The sequence below is a fragment of the Myxocyprinus asiaticus genome, chromosome 1 (genome assembly GCF_019703515.2).
Source record: "Myxocyprinus asiaticus isolate MX2 ecotype Aquarium Trade chromosome 1, UBuf_Myxa_2, whole genome shotgun sequence".
Lineage (NCBI taxonomy): Eukaryota > Metazoa > Chordata > Actinopteri > Cypriniformes > Catostomidae > Myxocyprinus > Myxocyprinus asiaticus.
In genome coordinates this window covers 46748622-46767221 of record NC_059344.1, presented here as the reverse complement: position 1 = coordinate 46767221, position 18600 = coordinate 46748622, and the positions used below count along the sequence as shown (strand labels likewise).

At 37.8% G+C, this 18600-nt stretch overlaps 1 protein-coding gene across 1 annotated transcript in view; it reads left to right on the top strand.

Moving 5' to 3' along the window:
• LOC127443208 (neural-cadherin-like) overlaps positions 1 to 18600 on the top strand; it is a 379800-nt gene that overhangs the window by 324919 nt on the left and 36281 nt on the right. Inside the window, exons 24-29 of the mRNA XM_051701811.1 lie at positions 4836 to 4963; positions 7304 to 7431; positions 7868 to 7991; positions 10173 to 10353; positions 10779 to 10945; positions 17196 to 17460. Of these exons, the coding sequence (XP_051557771.1) occupies positions 4836 to 4963; positions 7304 to 7431; positions 7868 to 7991; positions 10173 to 10353; positions 10779 to 10945; positions 17196 to 17460 (993 nt within the window). The remainder of the gene's footprint in view (positions 1 to 4835; positions 4964 to 7303; positions 7432 to 7867; positions 7992 to 10172; positions 10354 to 10778; positions 10946 to 17195; positions 17461 to 18600) is intronic.

The window sequence follows — 18600 nt, the reverse complement described above, 5'->3', positions numbered from 1 at the left end:
ACTTGTAGCATTTCAGCCCATTTCCTGTGCCGGTGTGGGGAGAGGCACTGGGTGGGATTTATCAGGGTCCATATGCTGTCGGCCCTCCTGCTCTTCCCTTGGGACATGCAAAGAGAATGCATTTCTCGAGCTTAAAAGGGCAAATGCTTTTGGGGGGTATTTGGGGGGAGTTGGACAGTCTCCCTTCATCTTTCCTCCCGCTGACAGAGGGATTAATGTGTAGTGATGTTGCAGGGAGGACAGCATGAATTAGGGATGAGGAGCAGAGAGCATAGGCGACCCCCTGTGACCGCCGAGGGATAATTTCTGAAAGCAAAAACATGTTGGAGCCTAATTACATACACACTCTGTTCCCTGTATACAACATTTACATATGTAGTGCAGAGTGCTGGCCAGAGGTCCAACGTCACTGTCCAGCTGCATGACACAACCACGTGAGGACAGCACCTTACTTTTTACTCTCTTTTCCTGCAATCTAATAGCATCCCCTTTCTGTCAGTCTTACAGAGACACCTTCACTGCTTACCCTCATTTCATTCCAAATCAATGCCAACCACAGACTTGTGCCGGTTACCTTTTCTGTCTCTCATTTTCTTTCTCTCTTCATACTGTAAGTCTTCGCTTATGCTGCACTACCTTTTCTCAGTCCTATTTCATCTACACTCTAAAATGTCATGTCAACCTGAGAAGACATTGTCTTGCTGTCAGTGAGCAATGCTTCATATCTGGGACAGGATTGGTGACAGAATCAGTAACAGTAGGGGAGCCGATTCTCAGGGGCTCCCCTCTGAAAAGGGCTCCTCAGCCCAGATTACAACAGCACTGTTCCTCACCCAGCATGTTCAGTGTTACCTCCTGCTCAACACTTTGGTCCCATGGGGACTCTGCCTAGAGACAAACCTCAGAGAACTAGAATAAGGTAGAATTAAACAGAAACAGACAAGATGGGAACAGTTTAAAAACTTTGAGGGAAAGTTTTCCCAAAAATGAAAATTCTGTCATAATTTGTTCTCTTTTGTGTCATTCTGAACTACTATTTTTATTTTTTTTATTTTTTTTATTTTTATGGAACACTAAAGGAGAATTTTTTTTGAAGAATTGTTATGCAGCTCTTGCCATACAACAGTTTATAGTGACCTGGGGCTCCAAAAAGGTTGAAAAACACTTATGCACCAGATGTACTGGTGCACCATATATTCCAATTCTTCTTAAGTCATATGATCAAATACCATTTGCATGCCAATTTATTTATTTATTTTCCCCTTTGGCATAGATGAAGACAAGATCAGTGAATATTCAGCTTTTCCTCTCACAAAGCTGTCATATGGCTTCTAAATAATGTAATATAGTGCATTAGTCTTATGGACAATATTTTTGTGCTTTTATGTTTGTTTTTGTTTTTTTGACAGCCCATGGTCACTTAAAACTGTCATTGTATGGTAAAAACTGCATAACAATTGTCATAAAATGTCTTATTTTGAGTTCCACAGAAAATATAACAGCATACAGGTTTAGAACAACATGAGGGTGAGCAGATAATGACCATTTTCATTTTAGGTGAACTATTCCTTTGAAAAGTATTGAAAAATTGAAAAATTGGACAATTGAAAAATTGTGGTTATTTCACTCAACTTTGTAAATCATGACATGTAGTTTCACATCAGTTTTGAACAATAGAATACTGAAGCCTATACTTGCAGGTTCATTTCTGCATCCACACACTACACATACAATTTTCTACTGGGGTTACATAAATCATGCATACTGTACACAGAACACTTCTAAAATCAAACATGTTCTGCCTCTGAAAATGTGGTCCAGATTAAGCCTTTAGACCTGGGCTGGCTTTGTCATAAAAATTTTTTTTGTTTTTTTTTTTACATATTATACACATACTGTATTAAGGATTATGTGTGCATTATATATATATATATATATACAGGTGCATCTCAATAAATTAGAATGTCGTGGAAAAGTTAATTTATTTCAGTAATTCAACTCAAATTGTGAAACTTGTGTATTAAATAAATTCAATGCACACAGACTGAAGTAGTTTAAGTCTTTGGTTCTTTTAATTGTGATGATTTTGGCTCACATTTAACAAAAACCCACCAATTCACTATCTCAAAAAATTAGAATACATCATAAGACCAATAAAAAAAACATTTTTAGTGAATTGTTGGCCTTCTGGAAAGTATGTTAATTTACTGTATATGTACTCAATACTTGGTAGGGGCTCCTTTTGCTTTAATTACTGCCTCAATTCGGCGTGGCATGGAGGTGATCAGTTTGTGGCACTGCTGAGGTGGTATGGAAGCCCAGGTTTCTTTGACAGTGGCCTTCAGCTCATCTGCATTTTTTGGTCTCTTGTTTCTCATTTTCCTCTTTACAATACCCCATAGATTCTCTATGGGGTTCAGGTCTGGTGAGTTTGCTGGCCAGTCAAGCACACCAACACCATGGTCATTTAACCACCTTTTGGTGCTTTTGGCAGTGTGGGCAGGTGCCAAATCTTGCTGGAAAATGAAATCTGCATCTTTAAAAAGCTGGTCAGCAGAAGGAAGCATGAAGTGCTCCAAAATTTCTTGGTAAACGGGTGCAGTGACTTTGGTTTTCAAAAAACACAATGGACCAACACCAGCAGATGACATTGCAACCCAAATCATCACAGACTGTGGAAACTTAACACTGGACTTCAAGCAACTTGGGCTATGAGCTTCTCCACCCTTCCTCTAGACTCTAGGACCTTTGTTTCCAAATGAAATACAAAACTTGTTCTCATCTGAAAAGAGGACTTTGGACCACTGGTCAACAGTCCAGTTCTTCTCCTTAGCCCAGGTAAGACGCCTCTGACGTTGTCTGTGGTTCAGGAGTGGCTTAACAAGAGGAATACGACAACTGTAGCCAAATTCCTTGACACGTCTGTGTGTGGTGGCTCTTAATGCCTTGACCCCAGCCTCAGTCCATTCTAATTTTTTGAGATAGTGAATTGGTGGGTTTTTGTTAAATGTGAGCCAAAATCATCACAATTAAAAGAACCAAAGACTTAAACTACTTCAGTCTGTGTGCATTGAATTTATTTAATACACGAGTTTCACAATTTGAGTTGAATTCCTGAAATAAATGAACTTTTCCATGACATTCTAATTTATTGAGATGCACCTGTATATATATATAGAGAGAGAGAGAGAGAGAGAGAGAGAGAGCATAATAATAGTACATTACAATAATAATAGTATATTATATAGTACTGTATAATATAAGAATATAGTATAAGAACATAAAATTGTGTATTTGATTGTATGTATACTAAACCATATCCCAATCAAAACATTCCAGCTCATCTGTGGAGGGTGAAAAGGAATGATTGAAGGTTTAAGGAAGTTACAAGCAATACAATTTGACTTCAAATGCTTTGACAAAAAGTGCAGATTGCTTCCTGTTGACCTATGAATAAAATGGCATTTACATGCCATTTAATTTTTCTCCTTGGATACACTTCCAAACAAAAATATATTTCCTTTTGTTGTGTGTTTTCTTTTCTTTTCTTTTCTTTTCTTTTCTTTTCTTTTCTTTCTTTCTTTCTTTCTTTCTATGAAAAACCAACAATAACCACCTAATGTGTTCAGGCATGCTTTTTGTCAGGATTTAGATAACTCATAAAAATACCTGTTGAGCTAACAACTCTAAAGTATTGTATTAAATAATCCTTCTCAGTCATTATTTACATTAGCGCTTCTTTTGAGTTTATTCTCAGCATGTGCTAACCAAACTCCCCCACAGCTGAGAGAGCAAGAGAAAGTCCCTTAGCACTTTTGAGCTGCTTGAATGGGTTAAAACAGAGGAGGTGGATGATGGCAGACATTCACCGGTAGAGACATTCAGTGAGATCAGCTGTGAAAGAAATAATAAGTTGAAAGCGAGAAAAAAAGCACAGATGGATGATATAAATCAGCCCGTTTTAATGGTGGTGTGAGGGAATTAGCCAGGCCAATCTGTCTGGGGAGTCAGTCATTTGATTTGAGCTAATGAAGTGAGTACATGTGTTTTGAAAAGCTTCTAGTGGTTGATGATGGCTTAATTGCAGTTCAGCTCACCTCTTATACAGTGCTGAGAAAACATTTTGCCTGAAGATAGTTCCCCTCTCCGTTTCATGGCCGAAAGACAGTGAGGTCCAGAGACTGCAAGATAGTCGAGCTAAGAGGAAAGGCTTGTTGTTAACAGAAATAAAAAAATGTAAATACAGCATCGAAGACAATGACAAAAACAATGAGCAGATATATATTTGAGATATGGATTGGCGATACACAAATAAAGACAAATATAAAGGTATATCTAATAAAATGAATGCGCTTAAAATATCAGTGGGCATGGTGGTCATATTTAACAGCAAAAACCATGCTGATAAATGTGAAATGAGTCTTCACCCGCTTATGCACAGGATGTCTGTTAGACTATACAAAGACTAAGGAAGTCTTCATGGCTTCATTAATTTTTAATTTGCCAATTGACTAACTCAGAAAAAAGAGAGCTTTCCTTAAAATATGTTTATCCTATTATGCAGAGGGATGTTAATAGTAATTGCAGCATAGTAGTGCTGTCTACTTCCCTGATCTTGTGAAGTGAAACAAAGTGAGAATTTATGGGAATTTGTAAGACATTTGTTTAGTCAAAAGCCTGGTGTAAGTTGGGCATTATAATGCTTTTGCCAAAGGTTTTGTGTGTTCATTCTTTAACTTTGCTTGTCCTCCCTTCCGTCTTCCCTATGCCCAGCTTTAAATGTCTAACTTTCCATCCTTTCATATTATCACTCTGTCTCTGTCTTTTTCTCTCAGAGCTGATCGACGGCACCCCCACCCTGAAAATAAACCATGGCTCGGGTACATTGGTCCTCCAGTTGCCGGGCAACGTCAACGTAGCAGACAGACGGTGGCACAGACTGGACGTGAGGAGCAATAGCAAAGTAAGTGTTCACTGATAGCAAGAGACTGATTGCCAAACCCAAGCCCACAAACCCAATCGTGTAGAGACCCTTCCTTTCTGGCTGTACTCTGCTAGATTCTTCCAGAATAAACCCCAGCACTTCTGTAGATTAGTTCTGGGTGAGGTGGAAGTCTTAGTATCTCATCCAAGACTTCATATCATCATACTTCGAGCTACCTTGTTAGCTGTTTCAGTTTTGGTCATAGACATTTATGTACTGTATATCTGTAACTGTTTGTTGCATATTGTACATTTTGTCAGATACCATGCATTAATAGATCATAAAGATCATGTAAATGTAATGTAGATGTATTCACTTATGCTTATTCACTGGCACAATGGAAGAAAATAACTTTTGGTTTGGTTTCTTCCGTAAAGTCTGAAGAGTCTGTCGTTACAAGTCCAAGTCAAGTCTGAAGTTTTAAACTCTGGAGTCCGAGTCAAGTCTCGAGTCTTTTGTCACAAGTCCAAGTCAAGTCTGAAGTCTTTAATGCTGGAGTCCGAGTCAAGTCAGAAGTCTTTAATGCTGGAGTCCGGGTCAAGTCTTGAGTCTTTTGTCATGAGTCTGAGTCAAGTCTGAAGTCTTTAACACTGGAGTTCGAGTCAAGTCTTGAGTCTTTTGTCAAGAGTCTGAGTCAAGCCTGAAGTCTTTAATGCTGGAGTCGGAGTCAAGTCTTGAGTCTTTTGTCATGAGTCCAAGTCAAGTCTGAAGTCTTTAACACTAGAGTCTGAGTCAAGTCTCAAGTCTTTAATGCTGGAGTTCGAGTCAAGTCTTGAGTCTTTCTTCACGAGTCTGAGTCAAGTCAGAAGTCTTTAACACTAGAGTCCGAGTCTAGTCTGAAATCTTTAACACTGGAGTCTGAGTCAAGTCTGAAGTCTTTAACGCTGGAGTACAAGTCAAGTCTGAAGTCTTTAACAGTCTTTAGGACTCTTGGGTTTCATGGGACTCATATTACATTTTGGGGTTAATGCGGAAATACTATGTCATCGGATTATATGATAAGGGTCCGATCTATCATGACACACAGGGAAATATGTGACACAGATTCTTATGTCATTTCAGGTCAAGTCTGAAGTCTATAAAAATGCGTCTCGAGTGTGACTCGAGTCCGAGTCATTAACTCAAATCCCCATCTCTGTATTAAACAGTAAAAAAGACACATCAGCATCAAAAAACACACCAAACAGGGGCCTGGGTAGCTCAGTGGTAAAGACTCTGACTACCAACCCTGGAATTCGCTAGTTCGAATCCCAGGGCATGCTGAGTGACACCAGCCATGTCTCCTATGCAACCAAATTGGCCTGGTTGCTAGGGAGGGTATAGTCACATGGGTTAACCTCCTCATGGTTGCTATAATGTGGTTCGTTCTCGGTGGGGCGTGTGGTGAGTTGAGCGTGGATGCCGCGGTGGATGGTGTGAAGCCTTCACTTGCGCTATGTCTCTGTGGCAACGCACTCAACAAGCCACGTGATAAGATGCGCGGGTTGACAGTCTCAAATGCGGAGGGGATTGTCCCTCCGCATTTGAATCACTACACGACCACGACCACGAATCACTACACTACCATGAGGACTTAAAAGCACATTGGGAATTGGGCATTCCAAATTGGGAGAAAAAAAAAAAACAAAACAAAAAAAACACACCAAACCTGTTACACCCACATTACTGCTTGACTCTATGGCAGAGCTACCTTGTCAGTCAGCCCTGCTATTTTGGAATTTCCTTAGGGTCAGTCTGAAATTGCTTGACATTATAATGCTCATTGTTCAGTACAAACAGGATACGAGCATCCTGCTGAGAGTGAAGAGAACATTGCAGATTGGAGCTTTTAGCAACTTGAAATGCTTTGTGTTTAATAATACTGTGCCTGAGGCATTAGCCTCCACAGGAGAGGGAAGTAAGGTTGAAATGTGAAGAAACATAGCTGCATTATTTCACTTGTATTTCACTTGTGGCTTTTATCAGCATAAAATATCTCAATTAGAAGATTATTTATTAAGTGTCCGTAAAAGCAAAATTGGGTAATTGAGGGCTAATTGAGGGTCTATGCCCAGGTGTAAGAAGAACCTAATAATAACTTGCATAAATATGCGTAAAATCATAACATTTTGCTTGAACGTTTGTGTTTGTGGGTCTAAGTGTTTCTTTATTTTTTATATATGTGTACAGGTACCAGTGTATGTTTGTTCTGTGTTTCTTGTTTGTGTGTGCATGTGGATGTGTAGTCATTCTAAGGTGACGTTGCATGAAAGTAATTTTTTTTTTCAATTCAATTTGTATTGTGATAAAGATTCTTTTTGACCATACATTTATTTTCAGGAGGTGCGATTTACACTTGACCGCTGTGCAGGAGCCACCATCATGGAGATGGAGGGGGTGGGCAGCTGGCTAACTACAGAAGACCACACTTCCTGTGAAGTTACCGGTGTCACACCAAATATGGACAAGTAAAACACTTGCCTTCCTTTATATTTCTATTTTCACACCAACTCACACTTGTCAGTCTATGACTTAATCAGTTACCAGAGTATTAAAAATATGGTCCTGGTGAAAGCTTAGACTGTTAAAAATAAATGTTTCCTCCACATTATAGCATGACAGGGAGCACCAGACAATGAAACAATAATTATCTTCCTCTTGCTCACTTCATTACCAGTTAATCTCACTATATGTGATCTGCTTGTCAATTATGGACTCGATAATGTATTGAAATGTTTGTAATTACAGAAAGGTCTCAGTTTAAAAGGTAAAATGATTAACAGAGTTAATCCATAGTGGAAAATGACATCTCCATAGCATACAGTTCATTTAGTGTCTCAGTCAGTAGACTGAGTCAGTCATTGTCTCAGGCAAATGTCATGACCTGTCCTGATGTGCTTTCAGGCATTTGAACAGGACACAGGTGCTTCAGCTTGGAGGAGTGAATGAGAACCTGCCATATATCTACCCACAGCTCCAACATAAGCACTTCACTGGCTGCATCCGAAACCTCATCGTGGACAGCAAGGTAAGGAAATCCATGCATACCAATGGCTGATTTAAAAAAAAAATAAAAAAGAGCAAATGCATTATTATTCTAGACTCTGGAATAGACATGAGTATACACTGTGATTGTTGGGTGTAAATGAATTTGGAGGCAATAAACAAGAATAGATGTTGTCAATGTATGTCCCAGCATAGATCTATAAAGAGATGCCAGTATTTTTGCATTTATCAATACTGCTTTTAAAGGATTTATTCCCCTGTGCTGCCTTACATCGTGCCCAGACCAGATGCGAGGAGCACATCAAAACAAAATCTTGCCCATTATAATTTGTGAAGTTGTCTACACTGGAAGTGTCCATTGCTGCACACCTTTATTTTGACAAACAGCTGACTTTATTTTCCTTGCCCATCTAAAATAAAGTTATTTAATTTTATTACAAATATCATATATGTGAATTATGTGTGAGGTATATATCTTATAAACTAATTTTTAAAGTTTTTAATGGGTGTCTGAATTTCTTTAATGGATATCATATAAAAGTGGATTTTATATTCATTTTACTGTTGTTCTTTTCATTGTAATTGTATTGAGCTCACAACTATTTGGTCTGTGAACATTCTGAGATGACAAGCAGCTTTGACGCTTCCAGTGTGGACAGCCTGAAACTGATACAGCAGGATGCTGATTGTGTCCAGTGTAGACATGTACTGTAAGTTCTAGGTACCTAGTTCACATACTCGCTTTACAAGAAGTGCTATTTGAAGTGCGATATTATGGATCATGTCATTTGTGCCACAATATATTGTACCGATATGATCTCGCCCCACGTCATTACAGTATGTTAATGTTTGTTATGGTGGGTTGCTCTCTGCTTCTCATTGTGACACTCTGACTCAGTGTTTAAGTTCTAGACTCTAAAATATTTGACCAGTGGCCACCAGACAGAAAGGCACATAAGCTTTCACTTAGGGTACTGGGGCATAAATGGGACTTGACTGGAGTGCAAGTCAGAGACTGTGGGAGGAGAAAGTACTAAAGTAGAGTTTCTATTTTAGACTAACTTCTGCACATTCCTATTTTCTCAAACAGTTCCTTTTGCCTTTTCACTTTTGCAGTCTGTCTTTCAGATACTTACCTGTGAGAATTCTAAGTATGCATTATGGTGGCAAAAAAATGCTGAAAAGGTGTCACCCGTACAAAATAAACAGTGACAAGTTCAGTTCAGTGGATCACTACATCCCTTTTGCTGTGCTTGTACTTGATAAATCATCATTTCTAAACTGTACTTGACTAACCAGTTCACATAGGACCAGTTAGTTTGCAATTAATTCCAAAACAGGGTCAACCTGAAGTCCCTTTTATAGGCCCCCAGGTGGCTATCTTTTATGTTGGAAATAGATATGAAAGTACAACTCCTATCTACCTGAATGGGAAAAGACCAGATCGCCAAAACCGTTTGTCAAGATTACATTTCAATAACATGTTTCAAATCAGCAATAAAATCTGACAACAATGGCATCATAACTGTTGCTTCTTTAGCTCAAATCACGCTTAAAGACTGTCATTTTCAGTGTGGTCCAGCTAATATACATGCTAAGTTCTAATGTAAACAAACTCTCTCAAAAAGGCGATTGGCTCTTTGAGCTTAAAGGCGGGACTTTTCCATTCCTACAACAGCCATACTGAGCATCATGATGTATCCCATTCTTTTTTCTATGAGTGGTCCATCTCTTCCCCCTTATAATATCTCTGGTCAAAATCTTCCTTGCTGCAACCACTTCATAAGCTTACATTTAGGAGGAGCTGGCATGAATAAATGGGAGTCATGAGATAAAAGGGAAAATTGGAACTAATGTGGTTTGTGGTTGTTCAGTTATGAGGAAAAGTTAAGGCCTCAAGGTTTCCTAATTCCATTGTGATATAGATAGCTGCAGGCCTGCTTTTCTAAGTGGCTGTAGCCTGCTCAGCATGGTAATATTCATTATGGCAGGCTGGATAAAAGGTGAACACACAAATAAGATTAAAAGCGCTCCTTTCATCTCTCATCTTCTCAAGGCCCTCTGGATTGTTCTGCATCCTAACCGTTATTTTTTTGTCCTTCTCCTTTTTATATCTCTGCTCTCTGTGTGTCATTTTGTTCTCTTTCCTTCGATTATATTGCCGTCTTGTTATCTTGAATTCTATACAGTATATCTCTCTCAGTTTTATGACCTAGGTTCATCTGCGGACTCCTCTGGCAGTACTCCAGGATGCCTGATGACAGACAGTAGCTGTGTGAATATGGGGTTTCCCTCCTGCGGTACCAGGGGTCGTTGCCATGGCGAGTGGGGTTCCTTCAGTTGTCAGTGCATACCCGGGTACAGTGGGCATCAGTGTGAAAAGGGTAATTACTCAGCAATTCTAGCAAGTATGAAAGCCATACAATGCTATTTTCACAAGTGGGAGGTGAGAGAGACTGTGCCTTTGAAGATAAAGAAAATAAGTCATTGCCAAAGAGAATGATTGAGTGGTTGTGGAAACAGTGGGTGATGTGTCTGTGAATGTTAAGGTAAAGCTTTTCAGTGGGGCAATGAATATCTTTGAATTCCTCTGTGTAGGAGGGAGAGTGTTAGTGCCCAGGCATGGATTTTCACGCACACAGAATCTTGGCACAAATCACATTCAGAAGTGTTATGAATTTGTAGCGCTTCTTTATGTAACACGCCTGGAACATTCTGTGATATTCTATCAGTGCATTTTTTTTTTTCAGTGTTTACCCATCCTTTTTAAGGATAGCGTCTGAAGAACACATTTGTGTGTGTTTGATAGAGGTTCCAGAGTATTCTTTTGATGGAAGGAGTCATGTGCACTTTCAGCTGGCCTTCACGCTCCAAGCCAGACACACGCAGATTCAGGTCCTGGTGCGGACCCGCAAACACAGCAGCTCTCTCCTTAGCCTGCTGTCCAAAGAACAGAATGAATATCTGAAACTGGAGGTTAGTACTGTCGGAAACAATTTTCTCTTTGCTTTCTCGTGCTTTCATTTTCTTTTTGCTATAGCCCATCTATTATAAAGGTTCTTTTCTGTTGAAGACCTATTAAGATTAAGATTTTTATTGAGTGAAAATGTTTTCCCTTATTCCCTTCCTTTTCCCGAAACATCTCAGTATTTTTTTTTTTATGATATAACTTTGATAATTAGAACAAAAATGTAGCAACCATGTATGAACATTTTCATATTAAACAAAATAATTATATAATTTAATGACTGCTGTCAAACATTTCAAGCATTTTTCCAGTCAACCAGAACCAAAAAAAATCAAAGCATAAAAAATATTCCTTAATGTCAGTGTCAAATATCATCTTACCTGATCAATTTCAGAAGCTTGTGTCACCTCTCTGTCTACACTGTTGACTTGGTCACTGATCTATATATATATATATATATATATACACACACACACACACACACACACACACACACACACCGATCAGCCACAACATTAAAACCACCTGCCTAATATTGGCAACAAAAAAAAAAAAAATCCAGTGAGCGGCAGTTCTGTGTATAGAAACGCCTTGTTGATGAGAGAGGTCAACAGAGAATGGACAGACTGGTTTGATCTGACAAAGTCTAGGGTAACTCTGATAACTGTTCTGTACAATTGTGGTGAGAAGAATATCATCTCAGAATGGTGCTCTTTTGGCAGCATGAGGGGGACCTACACAATATATGGCAGGTGGTTTTAATGTTGTGGCTGATCAGTGTGTGTGTGTGTGTGTGTGTGTGTGTGTATATATATATATATATATATATATATATATATATATATATATATATATATATATATATATATATATATATATGTATATATCTATACACTACCAGTCAAAGGTTTTGAAACACTTGACTGAAATGTTTCTCATGATATTAAAAATCTTTTCATCTTAAGGCGTATGCTTAAATGTTTGAAATTAGTTTTGTAGACAAAAATATAATTGTGCCTCCATATTAATTTATTTCATTATAAATTTAAAATAAAAAAATAAATACGTTTTTGAAATTGATGACTTGGACCAAATAATAAAGAAAGCAGCCAATAAGTGCCCAACATAGATGGGAACTCCTTCAATACTGTTTAAAAAGCATCCCAGGCTGATACCTCAAGAATTTGGTTGAGAAAATGTCAAGAGTACATGTCTGCAAATTCAAGGCAAAGGGTGACTACTTTGAAGATGCTGAAATATAACACAGTTTTGATTTATTTTGGATTTTCACAACATAATTCCTGTAGTTCCATTTATGTTATTCCATAGTTTTAATGACTTCACTATTATTCTAAAATGTGATATATATAATATATATATATATATAAAATAAAGAATGAGTAAGTGTTTCAAATCTTTGACTGGTAGTGTGTGTGTGTGTGTGTGTGTGTATATATATATATATATATATATATATATATATATATATATATATATAATAGATATGCCACAAATTCAAATTTCAAAAAAATTCAAAGAACAATATCATTGTTTAGATGTATACTATGAGATTGTTATTGTTGTCACACCCTAATGAAAGAAATCCCGAATGTCTCTCCCCATTCAGTTTTTTGGCTGGTGGTTGTCCATTCACTCTCATATTTCTTTACAATAAAAGTAAATGGTGACTGATGTTGTCATTCTGCGTAACATCTCTGTTTGTAAGAAAGTCATAGAGGTTTGGAAAAAACAGAATTTTCATTTTTGGGTGAACTATCACTACAGTGTCTCCTGCTTTCCCACATATACAGTATGTGCCCATGAAATGTCCTTTCTTGCAACAAATGAACAGTGTTGACAGCCTGTATATTAACCCTAAAAAGGGCAATGTCATAATTTACATTTCCATGTTTGTTTTTTTGTTTGTTTGTTTTTTTTTGTTTTTTTCTTGTTTTTTTTTTTTCTGAAATATTGCTTTTATTTTATAGCTTATAGAAATCATGAAAATAATATTGAAAAGATAGGAGCATTTGCCTCGAGGGCAGCTGCCTTCTCAACTAAAAAACCTTTTTATTTTTAGATAGAGATTGTCAGTTGATTCCAGACTTTACTGTGTATACTGTACAAAATCACATGTCCTCAGTATTTGCAAGGACTGTACTTGTCATCAGTATTTGCAAGGACCCCCTTTTCAATATTTTCACAAACATTTGACTGACTCACTCATTGCTCCTCTCCTCAGCCTCTTAAATGTTTGTATCCCCCAGGATACAAAAACCTTTTTAGGGTTAAAATTTGTTCTTGACGTACTGTGTAATTACAGCTCATCTACCAGACCATGCGAGCATTGTTGCAACAGTGGTGCAATGCAAGAATTTGAATGGAGCAACGAGATTTTCTCTAATCATAGAGGCATTAGTATATGTTTCCCGATTTGGCTAATATGCTTGCAGAATGTATGCCGTCTGCCCTCTCACTCCAAGGCTGTCTCATTTTGTGAGTTCTTTTTTTTTTCAGCACCTGCTTTAAGATGATGTGGTCGGGTTGCTGATTGCTGCTTTGTTTCTCTACCTCCCTTCCTTCTCTTCTCTCTCTATCTCCTACCCTCTCTCTCCCATGTAAATCTTGGATGATTTATCTGTGCATGAATTAGAAGTGTCTCTGAGATGGGCCAGAATAAATTTTATATCCCCTAAAGTGGCAGACTACAGATTTCATTACCTGCTTATAATATGATTCTTCTGAGACTGTGCAGCATTGCAGGAACTGATGCCACATTTGTGCTATGTGCGAAAGATTAAAACTTAATCTCCTGCTGTGCTCCACTCAATTACCTTAGCGATAATGCTAATTGATGTGATGTGCCAATACATATTTAGCATTGCCTGTTGTTTCTGATTAATATGCATCTCACTGAGACATTTGCAACAAGGTGTACTTGTCAGAGTCATCAACAAATAAGGAGGAAATGATAGTTTGATCATTCAATTTCCTCAAGAGACTTAACCAGAACACCATTTGCAACATCAACATTGCAACAGGGTTTCCTTGAATTCATGGAACAGTCATGACACAGAACTTGTTCTGAGTGTTTACTGACAGATGTGTGTATATTTTTGTTAGATGATCTTGAACATGGGATTGGAAAATAACCTTTTAAGCCTTTTCATACTAATGCCTGAGTTCAAGTCCCAGTTCAAGGACCTTTCCCACTCTTGACCCTCTCTTCTCTGCAGTAATTTCCTGTTTCTCTCTCTCCACTAACCTATGTAATATGAATTATCTAATCTGAGGTGAAAAATGTTACACACACACACACACACACACAAAAAACCTTTAGCAATCTCTCATCTTGCACTCACGGAAAAAATCCAAATTTGTATCCAATCAGATGCTATCTAAAATTATAATGCCCCATTACCCTAATACCACCTTCCAGGTAATTAAGAGGAATTATGTTATTTTCCAGAGGTATCTGCTATTTACCTCAGTATTCCAACAGTCCTGCCTCAACACCTGAAATGATGGCCAATAATAATTGATTTAACAGTTTCCAAGATTATAACTTGATATTGCTTAGCAACGTCACATTTATTTTTAAGTATAATAAAATATGAAAAGGAGATTGGAGATTCCAGACATACTTAAAGGTATGGTCTTAATAGCCAATGATCCATAATCAAATGCCCTCTAATTATGAAACATGCAAGATGGCTTCACCTGCTGCTCCAGTCGATGACTTTGGTTTCTGGATCACTGGGTGGGGGCGGGCAGAGGACTTCTGAGTGGGGCAGAGGAATTTGTTTGTAATTTGTGGGGTCAATCTTTCTTTTTTGTAGATGGATTCATGTAATTACTCATTAATTAGTCCTCCTTCAAGTTTTAATACCTACCCAGTGTAAACTTGTAGCTTTGAGATAGACGAACAAAACGAGATTATTCTCATAAGCCGTACATTATCGCAAGGGAAAGTGAGTGTGCAAGAGAAGTAGAGGAAGGTGAGAAGTTCACTGAGGTCAATCATACTTATTTTTGCAAACTGTTTACTGTTTTCGTTTAAATGTGTCATAGCTTAAGCGCCTTTTGCATCATTACATTGATTAGTCCTGCTTTTTACATCACCACAAAGCCAGGATCCAAAACAGGGGCCGGCAAATTATGCTCTCTGGGACATATGCAGAAAGACTCTGAAAATAAAATGAAGGTTGATGCTTTCTTCAAGAGATTTAACAAATAAATACACACCTTTTACCTGACTGCCAAACCAGTTATTGTCCTTTCACTTTATGTATGTACAGTTATGGCCATGAGCTTGTAAAATAAAACATGCCAAATGTTGTTATTAGACTATTAAAAATGATGCAAAATTTCATTACAGCATAGGGGTCACTGGATATAGCAGCGTTTCACTAACCGAGGTCCATGGAAAATCCCTGAATTGTGAGCATTGTGTTGCAATGTTGTAATCAAATAAGCTTTAAAAAGTGATGAAAAAAACTACTCTATATATAGCTATTCATTGTATAAAAATATGACATAACCGAAGTTTAGAACAATATATTCAAACAGCCTATATATAAATGTCGTAACTTCTGGACCACAAATTTAAGTGTGGGGAAATCCCACTATTTCCATGGTAACAGCAACTTCTCTGATTGGTGAATGAATCTCGCTTCAAGATGACTCGGGGGGAAATAACTTTTTACATGCGTTATCTACAGTAGTTTCTGCGGATGACATTGGTCAATATCCATCAGACATTGAGACACGAAGCTTTTATATCATCCAGTAAAAAATTATGTGGTTTAACAGTGTTATTTTCAAGTTATATCGAGTGTGAATATTCACAAACCACAGCTGACCAGCGCTGGATTAGCAAGGTCCCCGTTTTTGACTGTATATACTTATAATTATTTTGATTAATCTTAATATATAAAGTATGCTACAGTCATATTATTATTTAGTATAATATGACAGTTGACACGTCAAATGCGATAATATATTTTCTAACATGGTGACCCTTACTTTAACGATATCATCTGTCTAATAGTGGCCAATATTTGTTCATTTATTGTAATTATGCAGTGTATATATAATTTTCCACTTCAGTATAACATCATAACAATCATTTATGTGAATACAAATCGTATCCCGTTTGCTGCCGGACAGAAGAGAAAGCCTTAATGATGTAGGAATAGTTTTGAGAACTTTTATTTGCAGAAAAGCAAAAAGTGACAGTTAACAATGACACAATCATTTACACAATAAATAATGATTCAACTGTGCTATTGTATCTTACTGTTGTTTAATCATGAATATTATGGTTTGAAACAGTACTGTTTGAGTGTTCTTGTGGATCGCCCTAAAACCTAAGCTGAGCAACAGACTGTCTCCCGAACTTCATCTTCTGGTGATTGTTTGTGCTCTCTTTGATATGAATTGCTTGTATTGTTGTATTCCTCACTGGTAAATCACTGTACATTCACTGGATTTAAATGTAATTGAAACACTTTGCTCACAGAAGCCCGACACAAAAGGTCAGCAGTGCCCAGCCATTCTGCAAGTTTCATATCATATGCATTTAAACTTATTGGGAACCACTGAGCTAATGTTTATACTTTTAGTAAATGATATCATGTTTGTTGTGATGGTGGGTGTGGGGTGGGGGTCCACAAAGGAATTGGTATCATGAAAGGGGTCCTTGGTTCAAAAAAGTTTGAGAAACCTTGGGATATAGGATGATTCAAAGCACAGAACTGCAGACTTTTATACAGTACTCTGTTATTTTATGCTTTTCATCTTACATACTTTCATAAATATTAATATTTGCCTTAGAAACATTTGATTAATAAGAAACAATTGGTTGAAGAAGAGCATAAAGCACACACGAAGTGAAAGAGAGAGCAAAAGAAAGTATCATAGCTGACCACTAGAGAGTAACACAAAAAATACAGTGGCAAACCAAATTGACACATATTGAATTCCCTGCTCTCCAATTAAAGGGCCGATATGTTTAATTCTGTTAGTGCTCAGTAGAGTCTTATCAGATCCTGCCCCAGTCCCTAATAGCTCTCTGTTTCATCATAGGAGTCTCTTTTTCTCTTCTTCCTCTACCACTGTTTTTTTTTTTTTTTCATAATTTGAATGATATTCTTATTTGTTCTGTGTCTCTGGCGCTTTATTTTCTCCAGATTTCTGACAAACTGTGAATGAATTTACTAACAGAATTTTGTCTATTTCTCTCAATTTTGTTTTCAGATCTACCAGGGTCTGTTAACTGTCTTCTACAACCTCGGTGATGGGGACTTTAACTTGACAGTGCCCTCTTATCGCATAGACAACGGAGAGTGGCATGACGTGCACTTAGATCGTCACGACAACGAGTTGACCATGCGCCTGGATGGCGGGGGCGGAAGGCGAGAGATCACGGGCTCACCAGGCCGCAGTCGGGAGATTGTTATTGATCCCGCTGTGGTGATGCTGGGCAACTCATTCCCCGCAGGACACAACAAGAGTTTCCAAGGTGAGTTACACATTGGAAGTTCTTGCTCCTGAAGTTCAATTGGTAGAGGATGGCGAGAGCAATGCCAGTCATGGGTTTGATTTCCAGAGAAAATGTTACATTTATGCATTTGGCAGACACTTTTACAGTGAATTCAAAGTACCTATTTTAGCAGTTCATACGTTCACTGGGAATTGAGCCCATGACCTCACTGTTGTTAGTGCCAAGTACTAATAGTTGAGATATGGGACCATTAGGGAATGTGTATAATAGGGATGGGTAAAAATATAGATTTTCTGATTAATTGCTGTCTTCATCTGAACCATCCTGATATCCATTCTTATAATCCCAAGATTGATCTTTTAATCTTTTACTTTTGTGCAACCCTTCACAATGAGAGTGAATCACTTGCATATGCATCCAAATTTCGATTTGCTATGGGATGAAAATGTCTGTGTGTGTGTGTATACAGTATATAGACACTCACTGAGCACTTTTTTATAATTATAATATAAATTATAATTATAATTATTTAGGAACACCTGTACTCCAACGTATTCATGCGATTATCTAATCCGCCAATCATGTGGCAGCAGTGCAGTGCATAAAATCATGCAGATACGGGTCAGGAGCTTCAGTTAACTTTCACATCAAACAAAAGAATGGGGAAAAATGTTGATTTCAGTGATTGACTGTGGCATGATTGTTGGTGCCAGACGGGCTGGTTTCAGTATTTCTGTAACTGCTGATTTCCTGGGAAAACTAGACTGGTTCGAGCTGACAGAAAGGCTATGGTAAGTAGAGTAATCAGTCTGGTACAACTTCACCTACAGACAAGGTGCATGGAGAAGACAAAGTACAATTGAAGAAGATAAATCCAGCAACACTTGTTGAAGGGAGAAATTTATTAGATAAAAAAAACAACTCATTTCTGCACACAAGCCTTCATCAGAGTTTACAAAGTTAGAACAGAGCAGCTACAAAGCAGTTATTTAAATACATACAAGAGTATCATCTAGCCAATGAGATGGACAGGACAATCTCATCTATCAGTCAGAGAACAGCAGTTTCAGTTGCACTAATTAGGCAAAAGAGTAGGTCAATAAGAAAACCACACCCATCAAATTACACATCATGGAGACAATTCACAAGAAAAAACTT